Source organism: Petaurus breviceps, unplaced genomic scaffold, assembly GCF_028583685.1.
Source record: "Petaurus breviceps papuanus isolate PSGF00001 unplaced genomic scaffold, PetGlider_PUasm1.0 140, whole genome shotgun sequence".
Lineage (NCBI taxonomy): Eukaryota > Metazoa > Chordata > Mammalia > Diprotodontia > Petauridae > Petaurus > Petaurus breviceps.
The window spans coordinates 16,223,100-16,245,028 of record NW_027185698.1 but is presented as its reverse complement, the minus strand read 5'-3'; the positions used below and the strand labels follow the sequence as shown (position 1 = coordinate 16,245,028).

At 41.4% G+C, this 21,929-nt stretch overlaps 2 protein-coding genes across 2 annotated transcripts in view; one reads left to right on the top strand and one right to left on the bottom strand.

Annotated features, from left to right (window-relative positions):
- The window catches only part of LOC138151384 (sodium-dependent phosphate transport protein 2B-like), a 54,382-nt gene extending 45,590 nt beyond the window's left edge, over positions 1 to 8,792 (top strand). Inside the window, exon 10 of the mRNA XM_069074834.1 lies at positions 8,661 to 8,792. Within this exon, the coding sequence (XP_068930935.1) occupies positions 8,661 to 8,792 (132 nt within the window). The remainder of the gene's footprint in view (positions 1 to 8,660) is intronic.
- Positions 8,793 to 13,257: 4,465 nt separating this feature from the next.
- Positions 13,258 to 21,929, bottom strand: part of SEL1L3 (SEL1L family member 3) — a 128,021-nt gene continuing 119,349 nt past the window's right edge. Inside the window, exon 24 of the mRNA XM_069068930.1 lies at positions 13,258 to 14,535. Coding sequence (XP_068925031.1) covers positions 14,408 to 14,535 — 128 coding nt within the window. The 3' untranslated portion in view covers positions 13,258 to 14,407. The remainder of the gene's footprint in view (positions 14,536 to 21,929) is intronic.

Below are 21,929 nucleotides of genomic sequence, written 5' to 3'. Positions count from 1 at the left end.
GAGGAGGGGAGGAGGAGGAGAAGGGGGAGGAGGAGGGGGAGGTGGGGAAGGAGGGGGGGAAGGGGAGGAGGGGAGGAGGAGGAGAAGAAGGGGAAGAGGGGGAGGAGGAGGGGAAGGGGGAGGTAGGGGAGGAGGAGGAAGACAAACATTTACATAGCACTTAGTATGCACCAAGTACACTTTAGTTATCTCATTTGATCCTCACAACAATCCTGGAAGGTAAGTGCTATTATTGTCCTCATTTTACAGTTAAGAAAACTGACTTCTTCAGGGCCACACAGCTGGTAGGTATGTAAGGCCAGATTTGGACTTGGTTCTTTCTGATTTCAGCCCCAGGGCTCTATCCATCATGGCCATCACCTGCCTCTGAGGGAGACAATGCTAATGACTAGGTGGGAGGGAAGCAGTTGGACTGAGTCGTGAAAGTATTGGAGTAGGAGCTAACACCTGAGTTTTGCTTTGAAGGCTGTCAGAGATTCTATAAGAGGGAATTCTATAAGAGAGTGCATTATAGACCTCAAAGACCACTGAGGCCAAGACAGAGGATTATCAAGTGTCCGTAATAGTCAATAATTAACAGGTCAGCTTGACTGGACCAGATAGTGAGGGGAGGGGTGTATTATGAAATGACTAGATAGGAAAAATAAATTATTGGAAGGCTTTAAAAATTGGGAATTTGTAATCAATATTGAGGTAATAGGGAACCATTGAAGATTTTTGAGTGGGGAGGGGATGTCACATCAGATACTTTTAAAAAAAATTAGTTGTCTTTTGTTTTATACCGCCTACGTTTCCCATGGTATCCCTCATCCTTTCTCAACCAAAGAGCCAATTCTTTGTTACCTTGTTATAACAAAGGGAAAAAAGGGGAAGCAAAAAACCCAGCTGAACAAAACTAATGAACATTTTTTTAAAAGGGCTATTAGTTATTATACTCAGTGTTGTATATACATAGCCCCTCACCTCTACAAAGACTTGGGAAAAGTGCCCTCCCATGTGTATTCTTTGGGGCCAAGCTTGATTACAAATATTCTGCAACTTTCCATTTTGATTGTTTTGTTGCTGTTCTTGCCATGTATGTTGCGGTAATTATTGTATACCATGTTTCCTCATTCTACTTCACCTTGCAGTTCATTCAGGTTTTCCCCAGCCTTCTCTGTATTCATCATAGTCATTGTTCTCATAGCACCATCTTATTCCATAAATGCTTTTTTGTGGTCAAGAAATAATAAGCACAATATGATCAGCATTCCCTGGACCTTCTAGTTCTCCCTCATTCATGGATTTTGCCTGTGGTCAACAATGCTCCACGAGTCTTTGTTCAGCTGGGTTTCTGCCTCTACTCTGCCATCTTGGCTCCTTCCTGTGAGTCGCCATTTATAATAAAAATATATAAGGTGGTATATAAATGTAAGCTATTTCCACTCTACCATGTCATCTCTCACAATGTCCCAAAAGTCTTAGGGCAGTTTTAAGCTTTAATATCTTAAAGCTAATGGGGGCCATTAAAGTAAAAACTTCACTAGAATTTTGGGACACCCTGTAATCTGTAACCAAGGAAGATCAGTTCCATTGGCTTTTGCCCGTGTTTTTACAATAGTGGTGAGCTTTGGGATTCCAAAGTCTTTTTTTTTTTTTTTAGCAATCGGGGTTAAGTAACTTGCTGAAGGTTACAGCCAGTTATTTCTGGGTGTGGTGCCAAGTATCTGAGCCTGGATTCGATCTCCAGGTCGTCCTGACACTGGAGCCGGGGCTCTTACTTGCTGTGCTACCTGGCTGCCCCTCCAAAGTCTTTTTAAGATGAGCAGAAGCTCTGTTTTTAATCCTTATAGGCACCCAGTCCACCATTAACATCAGTGGTAGGACCATTATTATCAAATCCTATGGGTGGCAAATTATTATTATGGGACTTACAGCAAAGTCTGGTATTGGGACAATTTATAACTAGATAGTTGTGGAAGTTTGAAAAAGTCTCTTCGCTTTCTTAAGCCTCATTTATAAGATGGTTATACTTGAAGAGTTCCTTTCATGTGCTTCCCAATCCTGTCAATTTCTCTGAGATGGAAAATTTTGGAGTGGGTGATAAGAGGAGGGTAAGCTCTTGTTGTTCCCATAATTCCATTGCCCCAGCCCAGAATGAGCCAACAACCCCATTTCCCATGATAGCATGACAATGCCCTGCTTAAACAATGCTTGGTATGGGGGCTGAGCAAGGAGAAGAGAGATTAATTAAAGGTCTTAAGTTACCAGGGCATCTCTTCCAACCCAGAATTTATAGCTCCTTTCAAATGGTTGGGTTAATGTAGTGAGAATGGACCAAATCAGATTGCTCCCAGTTTGGTGCTTGGGAATTAATGTGATATGAATCGATGAAGAATGCCAGTATGTGTGCTTGAAGTCAATTAGAAAGACCACAGCATCAAGGACATCCTTGGGTTGGGTTTCCTGCCAGATAATCTTGCTCCCCTCTGTGTTAAACCTGGCATCCCTCTATCTCTCACTCCTTCTCTGCTTCTTCTCACTCCACCTTTCATGTATTAGGTAATGTTATAGGCCTTGGGTCCTCAGTTGAGGTTGATACATGAAGTTCAAATAAACAGCCTTTGTTTTAGTTTGATTTTTAAAAAAATAATCCAGTGTTGCAGGTAGCTTATATAAAGAGCCCTTCTTGAAAAGTCAGGGGTCTGTGCTTCTAATCCTGACTATATTGTAAGTATATAAGCAATTCTATGTCTTTATTCTTCAGTTTCTTCAGCTGTAAAGCCAAAAGGTGGTAGTAGATGTCTTGTGGTGCTTTGGATGACTGACATTTGTACCTCAGTGGATCTGTTATCACATTGCCAGTGGTACTTCCTCAAGTGGGGCAGACTGGATTCCATCAATGCCTTTTCATTTCATCCAGCTCTTTTCTATGTCCTCCAAAAATTCCCCCACCCTGTCAGAGGTACAGTCGATTTATTGTGAGACTTCCTTCAGATCTCTCGATATTGTGCGGATCTCCGCGGAGCACTTTTTTGTTGGTAATATGTTTCAGCCTATTCACATTCACCATGTACCTTTCTATTACCCTTGAGATAACTTGAAAATCTATTTTCTTAAAGACTCTATAGTATTCCATTTCCTGAAGCCACCCAACACCTCTAAAAGATTGTTGATAATAAAAGGATTGGCTGTTACTTCTACTTCTTTTTGGGGGGGGAGGCAATCGGGGTTTAACCCAGGATTGCACAGCTACCGTGTTTCCCCCATAATAAGACACTGTCTTATTTTTTTTTGAAAGAAAAACACCAGAGGGCTTATTTTCAGAGGAGGGCTTATGTTGTCCTGCCTCAGCTCTCCTCCACGGCACTGCTCTCAATGGCGCCAGCAAGCAAATCACTGGGGAAGAACAGGATGACTCGCTCACTGCTGCAGCTCTGATTGGATGCAGCTCGGAGGTTTCACTGGGGGGAGGGGGAGGGGGGTGACGGTGCATACAGAGGGTACCATAATGTAGCGTGTAGCGCAGGGGATCACCTTCACTACAGTAGCGATCTCAATAGGGCTTATTTTCGGGGGAGGGCTTATTTTAGAGGAATCTTACACGGTAAGGGAGGGCTTATTTTCGGGATAGGTCTTATTATCGGGGAAACACGGGTAGTAAGTGTGAGACTGTATTTGAACTCAGGTCCTCCTGACTCCAGGGCTGGTGTTCTATCCACTGTGCCACTAGCTACTCCAAGATGAGCTGTTATTTCAAAGATTTCTGGTGAATCTTTGGGGTAAGATCAAGAATCCCCAAAGCAACTCTTTAGGACAGGGCTACTTAAACTTTCCCCACTAGCAACCCCTTCTCAGTTTCTAGCAGTGTTGGTGTGGCCTGAGTGCAAAGTGCATGTGCTTTGTGTTCAGAACCAAGGCTGCAATGAAGTTGCCCAGTGCAACACAGGCAAGCACTGCCAGAAACACCTCAGATCTGATTTTGAATTAATTTTTGGTCATTGAGTGTTCAGAAACCATTTCCTGTTGCCAAATTTTTTGCCACCCCATAAGGAGTCGCAACCCAGTTTAAGAAGCCTTGCTTTAGGACATTCTCTTTCTTTGTTCTCTACTTTGCACTGTAGTTATTTAGGAATATGCTACATCCCCATACTAGAGAGAAAATTCTGTGAAAACAGGGTTGTCTATGGGCAGCTAGATGGAGCAGTATATAGAGTGTCAAATCTGAGTCCAGCCTCAGACATTTTTTAGCTATGTGACTCTGGATAGGTCACTTCACATCCGTTTGCTTGAGTTTCCTTATCTGTAATATGGGGATAATTATAACACCTATCTCTATAACAGGGTTGTTGTGAGGATCAAATGAAATTATAATTATAAAGTACTTAGAACAGTGCCTAGCACGTAGTAGGTGCTTGTGTATGTGTGTGGTTTGTCCTTCATTCTCAAAGAGGACCATGACATCAGGAAGATGATGCCCAACCTTGCAAGGGAGTTGGATTTAAGTGAGGTAGGGCTATGCAAAGTCACCAGACTCACTTTCTCCTCCCGAGCCATCTGGGTCCAGTGGCCAGATATAGATCAGGATAACTGAAGATGACCTGGGATACAATGCATAGTAGGTGCTATATAAATGTTAGCTACTATAACTATTTTAGTTCAACTTTATTATTCCCTCCTACCAACTAGCAGAAAGCCCTACATATAGGAGGCATTTTTATTGGAAGCATCAATTTGCCTTTTTTTTTTTTGGCTGATCACTTTCCTTGGTGTTAAACCAAGAACCCTCCATATTTCAATCTCAGTGAAATCAGGTTAGAGTGACCAAGAGCAGACTTGAACAAGCCAGTAAGTTACAGAGGGGAAGCTTGAAAAGTGTGGGGGGACAACTCTACCAGTTGGAGGGGTCAGTTTTTGGTGCTCAGAACTTATAATTCCCCACACTGATGCAGACTGGCAGATCATATTTAATTATAATCTTAGGGATTTTGCTGGGGGCAACTGAGAAGCTAGATGACTTGTGGCATTCTCAGAGATAGTGTCAGAGAAATGACTTGAATCTGATTCCATAACTGGTTTTCTAGCTAGAGTACCATGCTGCTTCTTGGTGAGAGAAGAAATAAATGTCAGGGTATTTCCAAACCACTCAACTTACCTATGAGGCAGGGAAGTTCCTACTTATAGGAAGAAAAATGGGAGGTTCTCAGAATATTTCCCTTCATGTGGAAAAGGTGGTGGTAAGGAAAGATCACTGGCCTAGAAGTCAAGACATTTGAGTTCTAGGATTGTATCTATCACTAACTAGCTGTGTGGTCTTAGAGCAGAAAGCAATTTGTGGGGGAAGGGGAGGATGTGGGGGGGGAGGGGATGACTTTACTTTGGGACACTGAATATAGAGGGCACCCAATTTAGAGGGTTACCATGGCACTTACAAACCTTTAGCACCACAGAGACAAGAGCTTAGCATCTCCTTAGCAAGGATCATTAGTCAAAAAAGGAGGCTACAGAAGGGCTGGAGTACTATCTGCCTCCAGTAGCATCCTTGCATTTAATGTTCCAAGAATTTCTATTCTACCTGGTGCAAAAATTCTATATTAGAGCTCTGCCTTGGATAAATCACTCTTCTCCTGTTTCCTAATCTATAAAATGTGGGATTCCTTTGCAGTTCTAACATTCTACAGTGAATATCACATCCACATAAATATGTATAGCTGATACATATGTGGCCCAAGGTCCCACAAGGAGTTAATGGCAGAGTACTAGAAACTGGGTTTCCTGACATCTAATTCAATATTTTTTCCATACCCCAAGCTTTTATCCTTATTCTTTGGACTTATTTCAGAGAACAACTGTTTATTTTTAGGTCTGGCTAATGTTCAACTAAAAATGAGGATTTTTATTTGAAACGTTTTTTAAAGGTAGGTTTAAATGGAAAGCTGCATTTTGACAGGATACTCTCATTAAGCATAAAATAACACATTGTTTATTAGTCTAGTCTCTTAGTTCACAGAAAGATATTATCTCAAATAATAAAATATTGTCAAATTCCTCCAATTCTTAGAGACCTTTGTCATGTCTTCAAGTTCACTCATCTTTCTCCATTTTTCCTATCTAATATTGTCAAGACAGTAGAAGCAGACTATCTTGTTTAGCCAAGGCTCTATTGGCATGTATAGCATATGACTTTGTCCTTGCCTTCAAGTATTGTATACTCAAGTTGCTGAGATAAGATATTCATCTTGAAACAGCATAAAAATACAAGAGAGTGCATAATTATGTTCTAAATTGTATGGTACTGCAATGAATCATTGGAAGGAGATATTGGTAAGGGCAGAAGCATGATTTAAGGTCAATAATCCTAGGCCTTAAGCCCTGACTGTGACATTTTTGTTGTTGTTTAGTCATTTTTTCAGTCATATCAGATTCTTCATGACCACTCGGAGTTTTCTTGGCAAAGATACTGGAGTGATTTGCTGTTTTCTTCTCTGGTTCGTTTTACAGATGAGGAAACTGAGACAAACACAATTAAGTGGTTTGCCCAGGGTCACACAGCTAGTAAGTATCTAAGGCTGCATTTGAATTCTGGTCTTCCTGATTTCAGGTGTGGCAATCTAGCCATACTGGGCAAGTCACATCTTCCCTCTTGTCCTATTTCCCTTTCCTATTCTGACAATTTTGCTAATTGAAAGAGAGGCAAAAATAAAAACAAATATGAGACCTGCACGTCAGAGAACACTGAGAAAACTGCCCACGGAAAAAAGGCAATCAAGTTAAAGATGGTTATAGCAATGTTTCCCTGGATCTAGTTTGCATATGATTGACAAGAGTCCTTTGGGATGACAGTTGGGAAACACTGGCCCCCAGAACTGTCTTGTGACTTTTGGACAAATATACATTGACTTAGTAAGTAAAAAAATGAAGATTTTGTTCACCACCATGACTTAGAATTAAAAGAACCTGCTTGTTCTAGGAAAAGTGTTTAAAAAAGGATTCCAGAACTGATTAGAGACATCTTTCACACCAATTGCCCCAAGTTTGGTCGTCATTGTCATTTCTCTCCCACTGAAACTTTTGGACTTTTGACTCTTAGTTTCTGGGCTTTGATAGGAGAGTTAGAGTTAGAGTCGGAGTTGGAACGGGAGGGTTAAGGTTAGGGTTAGAGTCAGAGGCATTTAGAGTTAGTGTTAGAGTTGGAGGTTAGTTAGAATTTAGGATTAGAGTGGAAGGCTTAGGGCTTTAGTGTTGAATCGGAGCTGGAGGCATGAGCATTTAGGGTTAGATTCAGAAGCTCAGGCATTTAGCTTTAGGTCTGGAGTCGGAGGCATTTAGACTTAAGGTTCGAGTAAGAGGCATATTGGGCTGGTTTAGAGTCGGAGGGTTATGGTTGGAGGCGGGGTTAGGGTTCGGGTTTACTGTTTATTTACCTTGACCTGGGCTTCCATCTCACCTCTTGGACATTTACCGTCCCCCAGTCCGCTCTTATCTTCCTCTGCTTTCTAATTCCCCTTTATGTGTTGTGTTCCCCTCCCCCATTAGAATGTAAGCTCTCTGAGGGTAGGGGCTGCTTACATGTTGTACAATGCATCCACCATTCTACACCTGGGGTTTCACTTGCTTTGTGCCTCAGTCTCAGCAAGTGAAGCTTGTACTTTCTTCCACTGGGCCACCTCACTGCCTAGCGTACTCCGAGCCACGTGTCCTTCCCGACGCTGGTCACTTGTGGACCTCTCCCAGGTCTTTTACTGAAATTACGCCATCTTCATTTCATTGCAAATCTCACCGGTAGCACAGTGTATTCAATGTCCTTCATTCAGAGGAAACTAGTGGCAGATTTTTGAACTTCTTGCATTAGTAGAGAACTAATTCACTTTACAGAACCCAATGCCCCAAATGTTCCAGGTTTGTTCAGGTTACTTACCATGTGTTTGAAAGAGGGGTGGGCTATGGCAGGATGCCTTGTTTAAGAAAGCAGCAAGGGTTTAAAAGCAGAGGAAAGAAAGACTGGTGAGTTATAAAAGTAAAATCAGAATAAAGGAATTCATTAGGTATAGTTTACCAAAGGCAGCCTTAGGGGTTTTAATGAGGAAAGTGCTTTGAAGTACTATTTAAGCATTTAATTGTCGTTAAATTTTTTGAGCTAATGGAGTACCTGCCCTGGAGTCCAGAGGACCTGAGTTCAAATTCCTCAGGGCCTCAGACACTTAACACTTACCCAGCCCTTGGGCAAGTCACTTAACCCGAATTACCCCCTACGAAATGCAAAAAATAAAAAAAAAAAAAATTGAGCTAGGAGACCGAAGTTTGAAACGCCTTTTGGTTACTTACCAGATATGTGACCTTGGGTAAGTCATTTAACTTCTTTGTCTCAGCTTCCTTATTTGTAAGATGTGACCACTTAGGGTTAGGGTTAATTTTTTAGATTCAGAGGAGCAGGCATTTAGCTTTAGGGTTGGAGTCGAAGGGTAAGGGTTGGTTGAAGTTGGAGGCATTTAGAGTTAGGATTAGAAATGAGAAATTTGAAAATTGAACCTGATTATCTCTAAGTTGCCTTTCAACTCTAATCAGAGGAGTTCTGGTAATGTTCAACAATAGGTTGGGGTAGAGTGGCTGAAGGATGCACAAATCACTTTTACGTTTAACATGCAATGTTGATATTTTCTCTATCACTCTCTGAAGTTTAGACAATCAATGAAACAATAATTCAAGTACGGATCTGTAATGTCAAAGGCATCAAGGTTCACACTGAAATTTTATCAGTCAATCAGCTCTGCCGAGGCCTGCTGGAGCTGGGGCCAGCATATCCCTGCTTCTAACATTCTTTAAACTAAAGAAAGATTTGTTGGGATCTGATCTTTTAAATGAAAACCATGGAGGCCCAATTTGGCATTGGAAAACACTACCTTTAGCTTTGGGTGTGGCTTTCTAACACTAAATCACAAGTATCTATGTTTTCTGGAGCCTTTTTTTTTCCTTTTCCTATCTGGAAAGTTCCAAAGTAATTCCAGAACTTGTAGCTCTTGCCTTTGTCCCACTTTTTTCATCACACTAGATGATGTGTTACAGGGATCATGAAAACAAATCTAGCTAGATATTACAACCAACTTTGATGGTAAAGGAAGATATGACCACCTAAGTAATTGAAATCTACAGGTACCCTTCCATTTGGTGAGTCCCTCAGCTCCCATGGGATGAACTAAACGTCTTCATGCAGTGACTCTGGGATCTACATGCAGCCTTGATCTCTCTGCTCACCTCCAGTTGCATAACACCACTTGCCTACTAGGCATTTCAAAACAGATATTTCATAATCATCTCAAACTCAATATGTCTAAAATGGAACTTTTTCTCTTTTCCCCAAAACTGACCTTTCTTTTGAACCTTCCTATTTCTGTGGGGGTGGGGGTGAGGTCTGGGGAGGGAGGAAATCACCATCCCACTAGACACTAAGTACACAATATCAGCATTATCTTCCCCTCCTCACTTGCCTTCACCTCTAGCCAATCAGTTGCAAGATCTTATAATTTCTGCTGCCACAATGTTTCTCCCATACAACTCTTTCTTTCCACTCACACAATCACTCCCTTGCTGTTGTTCAGTCACTTCTGACACTTCTTGACCCTATTTTGGGTCTTTGTTGGTAAAGATACTGGAGTGGTTTGCCATTTCCTTCTCCAGCTCATTTTACAGATGAGGAAACTGAGGCAAACAAGGTTAAGTGACTTGCCTATGGTCTCACAGTTAGGAAATATTTGAGACTGGATTTGAACTCAATGAACATGTCTTCCAGATTCTGAGCCTAGTGCTCTATTCACTGTACCACCTAGCTCCCTCACCACTCTCACCTGGACTATTGAATTAAGTTTAGAATTGATCTTCCTGCCTCAAGTCTCTCTCCATTCCAATCCATCCTCCAATTTCCTAAAGCTGTGTCATGCCCCTGCTTAAAAAAAGTCACAACCACAAAGAAAACTCTTCAAGGGCTCCCTATTGTCTTGAGGATAAAATATACAATCATCAATCATCTTTTAACAGCTCTCACAACCTGATCCCTACTTAACTTTCCAACTTTGTTATAGGTGACTCCCAGTCACACCAACCTTCTTGTTGTTTCTTACATACAACACTTCTCCCATCTCTGAACCTTTGTACTGTCTCCCACACCCTCCTCATCTCTGCCTCTTAAAAGGTTTAGTTCAAGCACCACACCTTCTCCAGGAATCCCTGGTTTCCTCGAGGGGCTGCTAGTGTCCTCTCCTGTCCAAATGACCTTGCATTCATTTTTGTAAGAAGAAAAAAAAAACAAACACAGATACATACACATACATGATGAGGTACAGTTCAAGGAACCCCCTTGAACTCTTGATTGAATTTTCCCATTAGATGAGGCATTTGCCTGAGGCCATAAGTCTTTCATTATAGCTTGGCCCAAATCTCTTACTAGCCTAGCCCTTCTTTGTCCAGCTACTTCTCACCCTTGATCCTCCCAAAATATCTATATATACACCCTTAAACTAGCAAAACCATTGTCTCATCTCCAGGTAGCCTTCAGCTACTTCACACCCTTAATCTCTGGAGTCTGACCTCATTGACTCCTCCTGAAGACCCTCCCTAAACTCTTCCTCTGGACCACCCCTAGATTCCTCCCACAACCTTTCTGTATATAAGATCCATCTTGCCTCCATAATTGGAGAAGGCTGGAGAATTTTCTAATACTGATTCACTCTGTGTCAGATGATTCTGGCCTGCTTGTCCAATACAAATGTCACAGATAAAGAGGCTCCTTAAGAGTCTACCCATTATGGCAAAACTTTAATAAACTTTGCTTTACTTTGGCTGAGAGAAGACTTGAGTTGAATTCATTCGGCAGGACCCGGCATGTTTGTATTTTGGGGTCTTAATCACCCCTGACTCTATACTTCAACATTTTATAGTTCCTGGACCTCAACATACGTAGATATACACATATATTTGAGAGATGTTATCCTCTCTCACAGAATGTAAGTTCCTTGAAGGCATGAACAATTTCATTTTTATCTTTGTATCCCTATGACCTAGCATAGGTCATAACTTAATTGCTTACTGGCTGATTTTGCCAGCTTGTTCAGTTTTTCTCTCCATTCTACCAGAGGAAATAAGTAGCTAAAAGAACTGATTTCAGTTTTAATCTCCATTCATTAATGGCATTTAAGGCCTGCTGTAATCCGGCAGATCAGACCCTTGCATGTAGAATTTGAATATGAATGTAACACGTTGCATAAAATTTTTTATTTAATTTTGCAAAACAAGCTAGCTGGAATCAGTTAATTTTTTAAGCATACTAGTTAACATAGAGAAAGGATATATTTAGAGACAAAAGTAAACTATTCAGTCAGAGTAACTCCAATTTATGTAACCCCTAGACCAGGGATGGGGAAACTTCAGCCTTGAAGCCACATGTGGCCCTCTATGTCCTCAAGTGTGGTCCTTTGACTAAATCTAAACTTCATAGAACAAATCCCCTTAATAAAGGAATTTGTTCTGTAAAACTTGGACTTAGTCAAAAAGCCACACCCAAGGACCTAGAAGGCCACATGTGGTCTTGAGGCTGCAGGCTCCCCATCCCTACCCTAGACATATGCCATCTCATTTGACCAACCCAACAAATCTTTGAGCTGGGTTAGACAGGCACTTTTCATCTTGTAGAGGAAGAAACATCAGTTTAGGGAGTTAAACTAAATTGATAGAGGTCACAGAGTTAGTAAGTGACGGAGACCAGACCCAAATCCAGGTCTCCTGACCTTAAGTCCATTGTACATGGGGCCACAAGGGCTGTGAATGCAGTACCTTGTTTCTTCACCCTACTTCTTCCATCTCTTGACTAGCTTGCTGCTTATTAACCCCTCCACTGAGGCTGAGACAGAAAGGTGACAATGACCCTTGTGAAGCTGCCTTCTTGGTCTCCCAGTAGCATAGGCAACAAAGAATTGGCAGTATTGATGAGGTTTGCTGGGCATTCCCTCTAGTTCTCCTTGAGTCCTTGAGGTACAGGCTCTGGGAACTTCCCTTGGACTCTTGATTAAATTATCTCATTTGATGAGGCATTCACAGGAGGCAATAAGCCTTACATTGTGGCTGAGCCCAAACCTCCTTACTAGACTTTCCACTTAGTAGACTCATGATGGAAAGAGATATCTACATCCAGAGAAAGAACTGTCTGAATGCAGACTGAAGCAATCTACTTGCTCTCTCTATCTTTTTGTTTTGTTTTGTTTCCTCTTTCTCATTGTTCACTCCACTGGTTATATTCCTTCTTTACAACCTGACTGATGTTTAATGTGAAGGTATTTGTAGATCCTATATTTGATTGCATGCTGCCATGGTGAGGGGGGGAGGAGAGGGAAGGGGAGAAAATTTGAAACTCAAGGGATTGTGGAACTGAATGTTGTAAACTAAAAGTAAATAAATAAATTTTTAAAAATAAGTGAGGAAAAAACTCCTACTTATCCCTTCTCAGAACAAAGCTTTTAAATGCATAAAATAAAATACATAGGATTAAAAAGGAAGCCAAATAGTGAAAACAAAGATTTGCTTTTTTCTCTCTCCATGTTCACAAATTCCTTGAATCCGTAGAGTATGTTGGAAAGGACTGGGCTGCCTGGCCCTGTTCCCTATTATGCTCAGCTTTGACCCCAGTGATCAGGGGGTCAATATTAGAGGAGGTCTCAAGGGTAATATGTGACTTCTGGGACTATCCTGGGGCAAATTAAAACCCTCGGATTGGCTCTAGGAACCATTCTGCTCTTCCTCAAAAATTATCTGAAAAAATAGATGTCAGTCCCTCCTCGGACCAGAATCCAGCCTGGTACTGAACCAATTTCTGGAGACCCAACACTAGTTACCTGGACATTCACAGGTATTCAGATAAAGGGACAACAGTTGGAACTGAGAAGTGCCCTAGTTATATTATAGTCAGGGGAAGTGCAGGAAGGAGTTTAAAATGGACCAGGTAGGAGGAGCTAATTGCATTAAAGGCATCTGGCCCTAGCTCCAAGAAAGATTGAGCAGAGACAAAGACCCCAGGGCTAGAACTGAGGTGATTGATCATTTAAAGAGGGGAGCCACCTGTCTCCTTTTTAACCTCATTAACTGGTTAATGTGTCACCAGAAAAAAAATCTCTCTGATAAAGCTTCCCCTTACCTCTGCTTTTACAAAATTTCGTGGACTTTAGAACTTTGAGTGATTTAGAAAAAAGTATACATGTGAAAAAGGAAAAAAAAACAGTCACTTCACAGGTGGTAAACAGTATAAAAATAATTTTATTTACTACTGTAAATAAAGTAGTGCAAAGAAGAGTAGACTGGACCCACAATATTGCATTACTGATTTAATTATTCTAGCACACACACATACAGAGGCACACATACTCTTCCTCTTTCATATACACAAGCACACACACGCGCGCACACACACACACACACACCATGGCATACCTCTCTCAAGACCCAAGAACCAGGCACAGGGGACTAGGAGCTAAAGGATCATTTTCTGCATATTCCATTGGCCTACTTCTATTCTAATGGGTAATTCGTGGTGAAGACTATTCTTAAATACTAATCATTTTCTAAATGGCATCTGAAGGTTTACAATTGTGAAGAAACCATATCTGGCAATATCATTAAAGCATGTTAAGCACTATGATCCTAGAAAAATTTAAGGAGAAAAATGTAAACCAATTTACAATGACATTTCCTTTTCTGTGTTTCACTCTTACTCTGACTTAACTAATTAAGGCGCCTTTTGGTTTCCGTTAGGCATGGCAAGACACAGAGGAATTTGGTCTGTGTTTCCAGAAGCAGCCGGGCTGTGGAAAGGACTGTTTTCTCCCAAATGCTATGGATCAAAACATTATGAACCCTACTTAGGGTCCACATTTGCCTATTTTTCAATAAAAGAAAATTCCAAAAGGACCTAACAACACTGATGGGAGTCCTGTTAGAACATAGCTTGCTTGGAGTGGATTTAGACAGAGCACAGGTAAATGATGTCCCCTGAAATATAGCAATACCATAGTGTAAGTCCAATGGCCCATAACCCTGTAGACCATAACAGGGCATCAGCCATGTCCCTAATACTAGTATAGGAAGAGGGTTCCACTGTATTTGCCTGATGCCTGGGAAAAGCAGTATCAGCTCTGGACACTTCCTTATAACTTAAATATCCATATCCATATGTCTATATTTAATATGTATTTATATTTATTCGCATAAATATAAGGATCATATAGATATAGATATTTACTCAAGTGCAATATCAACTTCTAGTAGTCAAAACATGTTAAAAGGTTTAGCATTATAATTCTCTGGCTGCAGCATTCCTAATGTCTGCTATCAAATACCCATGGTCCAAAGGCTCCATCTCTCATCTAGGGAAACATGGAGAGTCAGCAATTCACCCTCGCTGCTCTAAATTATTTGCAGGAATGGCCTCTTCTTGCTCCAAGGAGCCAACAGCTGGATTTGCAATGGAAGTGGCAATTTCTGAAGAGAGCTGTGAAACCGATGCCGCAGGACCACTGGCTGTAAAGAGACATACAGACAGACACAAACACACATACATTCAAAAAAAAAAATGCTGAGTATCTGAAACAACAGGTAGAAAAAAAAATGCATGAGTTTAGTAAAAGCTAAAGGACACTAGACTTGGGTCCCAGTTCTAATGGCTTTCTGTGGGGCTTGAGACAAATCACTTAAACACCTTTGACCTCTAAGATGGTGCAGGGGTGAGGTCAGTCCCCTTGGTGATCACCAGAGCTCTGCTGGCTGAGCTGGGAGGTGTGTTTGTCCTCCCTCAAATGCCATGTTTGTTCCTCCTGAAGCTGTCGTCTTGACTGGAAAGATGTACAAAAGGGACGGTGCTGGATTTGGAGTCTGAAGACCTAGATTTGAATCTCTAGGGTAGGTAACTTCACTTCTCAGGAAGTTTATTTAATTATAATAAAAAGAGGGCTGGAGTCCCTTTCAGCACTAGAAAAAAAAATGATCCTAAGGAATGCTATGTTTTAGTCAAAAGCATGTGGATAAATTCCCTCGGGGTCTTCAAAAACCTCCTTCAAGTTCAAAAACCCCTGGAAGGGGTAATAGAGTTAACATGTTAGCAGGCTATTACATCAGTAAGGTAAGAAGCAGGCCCTGTGGGGATGGTATGGGCACATGGTCAGAGGAAGGGGCCCCCAAGAACCAGGAGAGGGGCTAGAGGCAGAAATATTCACAATACAAACTTGTCTACTGAACAATTTTGCTTCGAGTTGATAGTGGTCTGGTAAGGAAATCTCATCCTATCTGTTCAGAGCACAAAACTAGGAAAGAACCTTCTTCCTTGTGCAACTGCATAGGTCAGGGCTTTCCCTAGAAACTGCAGAATCACTGGCCTGGGAGTCCCTAATTTGTAAGGATGATGTATGGTGAAGGAAAGTCTGCTCAGGAGTATGATTTGCAGGCCTGTGACTCACTTTTATATAGTCTTTTATGGCAAGGCACTTTACATACATGATTTGATTGGATGCTGGCAATGCTTCCGTGAAGTAGGCGATACAAGCCTACCCAGGCTCAATGAGGAGTCTAGACAACTTGCTTAAGGTCACACACAGCTAATAAACGTCACTGCTTCTTGGCCTGAGTCCAGTGCTCTTTCTAGGACACCACGCTGTGTCTCTAATGCTGCCTGGCAGGGCTGATGAGAGAATCTGCCACACTTCATGCTGTGATTACCAAGATCCTTCTAACCTTCTGGGGCTGATTGTGATTCTTCTCAAAGAGATGTTAGTCCCATATCATTTTTATAAGTTGGATCAGCTTTCATTCCTAATATGTGTCTGCTTTCAAAAACGCCGCTGTGCTTTAGGAATTACAGCTTCACCTTTTGATTATTCTCTATGATCAGGGGCTTTGGTGTATAGAAACCAGCATCATTTCCATCAGGTTTTTCAGTCTAGCTGCCTTGCCAGTTAGGATATCAATTGTTGTGGTCTCCCAGCTGTGGCTCCCTTTCCTCCAAGTCATGCCCCACCCCTCCCCATTCCCACACACAATCCAGGGCTCCTGGAGGAGAGGGACTGTCCTCTTTTTTGTCTTTTGACTCTATAACATTTCACATCATGCTCTGCACACAGTTGGTGTTTAATAAATGTTGTAATACTAAAAGGAGCCCACTTGCCCTAGGCATCTACTTGGAAGGAAAGATTATGGATCATCAATGTCTGGATCATCATTATTAGTCCTGAGGAATTACTTCGAAGGATGATGTTTTCAGTTCAAATGTCATCTCCACCATGTGGATGTTCAGAATTCCCAGAGCTGTAAACGATTTTTCCCACATCGGATCTCATGGCATTTTATGCTCCTCAGTCACATATTATCTTCCTTGTATTATATTTAGCTCTGTCCATCTAATTCTCACTATTTGATTATAGCTTAGTGTGGGTAGTGAAAAGCATTATGGAGCAGTGGCCTTGGAGCCAGGACAGCAAAAGGTCAAGTCCTGCTTCTGACCCACAATGGCTATGTGACCCTGGCTCAACTGAACCTTTCAGTGTTTTAGGCAACTCTCCAAGATTATCAGTTGCTGAGAAGCTACCAATATGCACTGGTATTTCCATATGGAATTTCCATACCTGGGGGTCCCCTCTACCAATGAAATTATGAATCTAGGTCCCATATCCCTTCTTTATGGGGGTCAGAAAACAAATACTTGTTTATTTGCCTATTATTTGTTCCAATTCAAGCAGCAGTTACTGAGTTCATACTATGTTTAAAACAAGCCTGCAGAACCTACGTTCCCAAGGACATGTCAAAGGAGTTCGGGTAGCCCTTGAAAAATGTAGAGGATGTTTTCCTCTACATTTTCCTTTGGTGTGCCTCAAGTGCGGGTTCTCTCTGTGCCCAGTTGAGCCCATAAGCAACCCGTGGGCCAAAGATTGTGGAGGCCTGGTTTAAAATATAGCCTGGGGCAGTCTAGGGGAGACAGTAATACAAAGCCTGGTATGGATTTTCAAGGACCTTGCAGTCTTGTTAGAACCTGTCATAGTTACCTCCCCTATTACTCAATTGCCTAGAACATTATATTCACATAGTAGGTCCTTATTGCATTTTTTGTTCAGTAAATGAATGTAACTTTATCCAAGACCTGATTTGGGAACATTAAGCCAGGTTCTTATTGAACAGTAAGTTAATAAATATTTATTAAGTATCCATTATGGATTAGGCATTGTGCTACCTCTGGTAAAAGATAGTCTCTGTTCTTAAGGAGCTCAGAGTCTAATGGGTACCTCAAAGTAGTGTGCAGTGTTCTTGAGGAGAGAGGAGTGGGAGAGGATAGGGAATATTTTTTTTTAACATATGAAGACAAAGTCATTTGTTTGGGGTCTAGAGCAATGGTTTTTATACCATGAACTCCTCTGGCAGTCTGATGAAGCATACGAACCTCCTGATATTATTTTAAATGCATGAAACAAAACACATAGGATTAAAAAGAAGACTAATTATATTAAAATAGATGTATTCCCCCCATCCAAGTTTAGGGATCCCATCAAATCTATTCACAGATGTGGATGCCAGGCTAATAACCCTGGAGATGATTCAGAGCCCTACTGAGCATCAGGCATAATAGTACAGTGGATGCCATTTCAGACTTGGAGACAGGATGAAATGGGTTCATAACTCATTTCTGACACTTTAATTTCTCTTTCTGTAAAATGGGAATAATAATAACTGGAATGATATCTAGCCTATGGGACTGCACTAAGGCTCAGAAAAAGAAAAAAGACTTGAAAGTTATATAAATTTTTTTGACTTTTATGTAACTTTCTGTTATTACCGTTACTGTGAGTGGTAGAAATTACTTTGCCTGGTATGCCCTAATAAGGCTTCATTTTTATGGTACTTATATTGGGTTTTGAGAGCTCTTCTCAGGGATGCCTTATGATTCTGGGGTGAACACAATTTAGGGCTGAAGAGAAGCCTTTGGAGATAGCCAATTGATCAATAGTTAGGAATAGTCTCTGCAAGTAACCTCATTGGGATGCCAGCTGGGAGTGACACCTGGCCAAAAGTTGATCAAATAACACCTTCTTTTAAAAATGGATTCACACTCTAGGTTTCTCTTGGTTCCTGAAGAGAGGCCTCCTAAAAGCCTACTTTGAATGCATAATAGAAATCTCACTGGAAAAGTATCAAATATGCTTTAAAAAATCAATAAATTGTTTAAAAAATGTAGTCAAATTAAAGTTTGTTTAGGGTTGTTCAACCACTTTTATTTGTTCCTCATTCAACTCTTGACATGTGGTCCAAGTGGATTTTCCCATATAAATGCTCTTTCTCCATTCTGGGACATAGTGTCAATCTCTTATTTTCTGTATCTTTTTGTTCATTCTGAGATCCCAGTCACAGACTGTGTTTCTTGGAAAAACAACTACCGTGTTTCCCCAGTAATAAGACACTGTCTTATTATTTTTTTGGACAGAAAAACACCAGAGGGCTTATTTTCAGGGGAGGGCTTATTTTAATGAACATTGACAGCAATTTTAATAAACAGGTAAATGTGAACAAAAAAATGTACCTTTATTCAATAATAAATTCAATAAAGAACAGGATGACGCGCTCGCTGCTGCAGCTCTGTTTGATACAGCTCGGAGTGCGGCGTGCGTTTCACCTCTTGAGGGAGTACAGGTGGGGATACGGTGCATACAGAAGGTACTGTAATGTAGCGTGTAGCGCAGGGGATCACCTTCACTACAGTAGCAATCTCAATAGGGCTTATTTTCGAGGGAGGGCTTATTTTAGAGGAATCTTACACAGTAAGGGGAGGGCTTATTTTCGGGATAGGTCTTATTATCGGGGAAACACGGTAGTTAGAACTATATCTGGGGATTAATTACCACCCTCCCCGCCCCCAGCTGCCTGCCATCTTACAACTGTATTTCCCACCAGAAAAATGTTGGTGGTTAACACAATGTATAGAAGCAAAAAAAAAGAAACAAAAAAACAAGAAAAGATAAATAGATTTTCTTCCTGCTCAGAGGAAAAGGCTTCAATGCCCAGCAAAATAGCTCAAGGGGAAAAAGAAGACACAAGATGACTGCCCTGGGGCCTAGAGTCCAGAGAAGTTTCAGCAACATAAGTTTCCTTCTCAACACATGTCATGACCAATCTGTCCAAGCCGCCTCATTCCTAGAATGCTGGCTTCTTTCATTTTGGGGGTTGCCTCTTTCTGCAGCTCCATGTGGCTTCCCATTCTCCCCTTCCTAGGTCTTCTAGGATGAAGACCGCAAGACCCTTGCCCTTTTTTCCCAAATGAATTTGGGTGTCTACTTCTTGAGGTGAGAGATGATGAGGTTCAAATAGGACTGGTCAGTGAGAAGCCCATTATTTCAAGTACCAGTTAAAATCACTTTAGGAGATAATGAGATTCAAGTAGGCTGATCAATGAAATACCAAACTAACAGGGACTCCTCCACCCCAGGCAAATGGGCTAAAAACAATGGAATAAAGATATGCCTAGATATCCCCAAAACTCTGAACTACCCCTACCCCTAGCCTAGGAGTCCCTGGTTGCCTCATCTCCCCATCCATGGCAAGTTTTCCTCTGTAAGAATCCCTACTTTCTCCTGGCTAGTGGATGTTCCCCTTAGGAGGCTGCCTCCCTTGGGGGGCTACTTCCTGTGATAGTAATGGCAATTAAAGATTCCCCTGTATTGGCTTGGTTTTCAAATTGATTGTATTAAAACCCAGAGCTTGTTAATCCCACCTGTGGGATGGACTTTTTGATGTGAAAAGAAAGTCCTGACTGGGAGGAGCTGGTGACGTAGATTTGGAGAGACACTGGAGAGAGGTGGAAGATCTTTTTTTTGGTAGCAGCACCTCGTGGAGAGAGAGAGACTAAAAAAATTGCTGGTGGCCGCTTTGAATTGCCCTGGACTTTTGAGACCTGCCCCCTGAGCTGCCAAGGACTGAGGAGACATGGCTGTTTTGCTGGTACTTTGTCTGTCTGTTTTGATGTTATTTTGCCAGATTTGTCCACTGGTGAAAGACTGTCCTTTTGTTGAAGAAGTCCTGGAACCTGGCTGTTCGCTAAGAAGGCCTGCGACTGTCCTGCAGACAGAGAGTGAATACTGTCCACTGGTGAGGGACAGTACTGTTGTTGCAGGGGTCTGGAGACTGTCCTGCAGACAGAATGAATACTGTCCACTGGTGAGGGACAGTACTGTTGTTGCAGGGGTCTGGGAGCCTTTCTGTTGGTTCAGGAGCCCTGAAGAAGGATTTTCTTGTTGGATGTTTACAGAAATCCTGGGAGAGGGCTTTGCTAATGTGTTCAGGGGTTCTAGGACTGTTCTACAGACAGAGGATAAATTCATGAAGGGACTGGCAATGTACCTTATGGCCTTGCTAAGCCTTGTCTCCCCAGGAACTAAGATTGCTGAGAACTTGCCTCGTGTCAAGATGAAGAAAAGACCTCCATTTGGGTATTAAGTGCTGTGTTTAAACTTGATGTAACTCTGGGGTAGATTCAATTGTGATCCAGGGGTGGGGAACTTTTGACCTTTTTGTGTTCTATGGTTGAGCAAATGAATGTATTTTACCTTATATTTGGAAACTAATCTCCATTTGAGAAAAGGGGCTTTGTGGTGGACTTAATTAAGGTATAGCCTAGGGGTGGAGAAGTATTTAGAACAGAGACTTTGTAATTGATTGAATGATTGGAAGGTCCTGGGGTGGGGTAGTACTTGGAGATTATTTAATCACACTTAGTAAATGCTGCATTTGGAATGATGTCATGTTTCGATCTTCTCTGTTCTGGGTTTGTTACTGAATAAAATAGAGAGCACCTATGCTGGTATTTCGAACCTGGGAAGTTGCCTTTGCTTGGTATTACATTACACTTCCCTGCAGGTGGGGGTAGGGCTACTTCCCAGGAGAGTGTCTGCCTCCCTTGGGGGGGATCTCTTAAGAAGTTGCTCTCTCCATTAAGGAGCTTCCCCCACCACCCCTTAAACCGGAGCTGTTCTATGATTAGGTCTATGAAAGCTCCCTTCCATCAGAAGTGCAAGTGTTGGGGTGGCCAGGTGGCACAGTGAGTAAGAGCACCGGCTCCAGAGTCAGGATGACCTGGGATCGATCCGGGCTCAGATACTTAGCACTACACCCCAGAAATAACTGGCCATGTAACTTTGAGCAAGTTACTTAACCCCAATTGCTTTTTAAAAAAAAAGAGAGAGATGATTCAGAAGTGTAAGCATTTGAAAAAAATAGAAAAATGTTTAACTAATCTAGTTTTTTTTTTTCAAGAATAATATTTCAGGGGCAGCTAGGTGGCACAGTGAATATAGCACTAGCCCTGGAGTTAGGAGGACCTGAGTTCAAATCTGGCCTCAGACACTTAACACTTACTAGCCCTGTGACCTTAGGCAGGTAACTCAACCTCAATTTCCCTGCCTTCCCTCTTCCAAAAAAAAATAATAATAATTTTTCATCTTGTTAGTTGTAGAGGATCAGGTGTTTTGATTTTATATGCCCTTCAAAATGGATCAATTAGTTTTAAACATTAGGAAGTAAGGTACCTAATTGTTCCTAATCATATTTATGGAAATCTTGCATATAGATATTACTAATATTATTTAGTTTTGATATTATGAGTTAATCTTTTTTTAAGCTATTTTAACGAAGATCTCTATTGTAGAAAAACTGCCTTGAGTGGGAAAGCAAAATACTCTCTTCTGTAGTAAATTAGTTCTATCAGAAGCTTCGGTATTTGTACCCAAAGGCTAGAATCCAGGTGTTACTGTTCACTTGGTGGCAGTCTATGCCAAATTGCAAGCAAAGCACCCTTGGAAGAAATAAATAACCTCTTCAGAGTTAGCCTTGCAAACACCAAACGAGTGATGGCCAATTTTATACAAGGTTTCAACTGATACCAAATA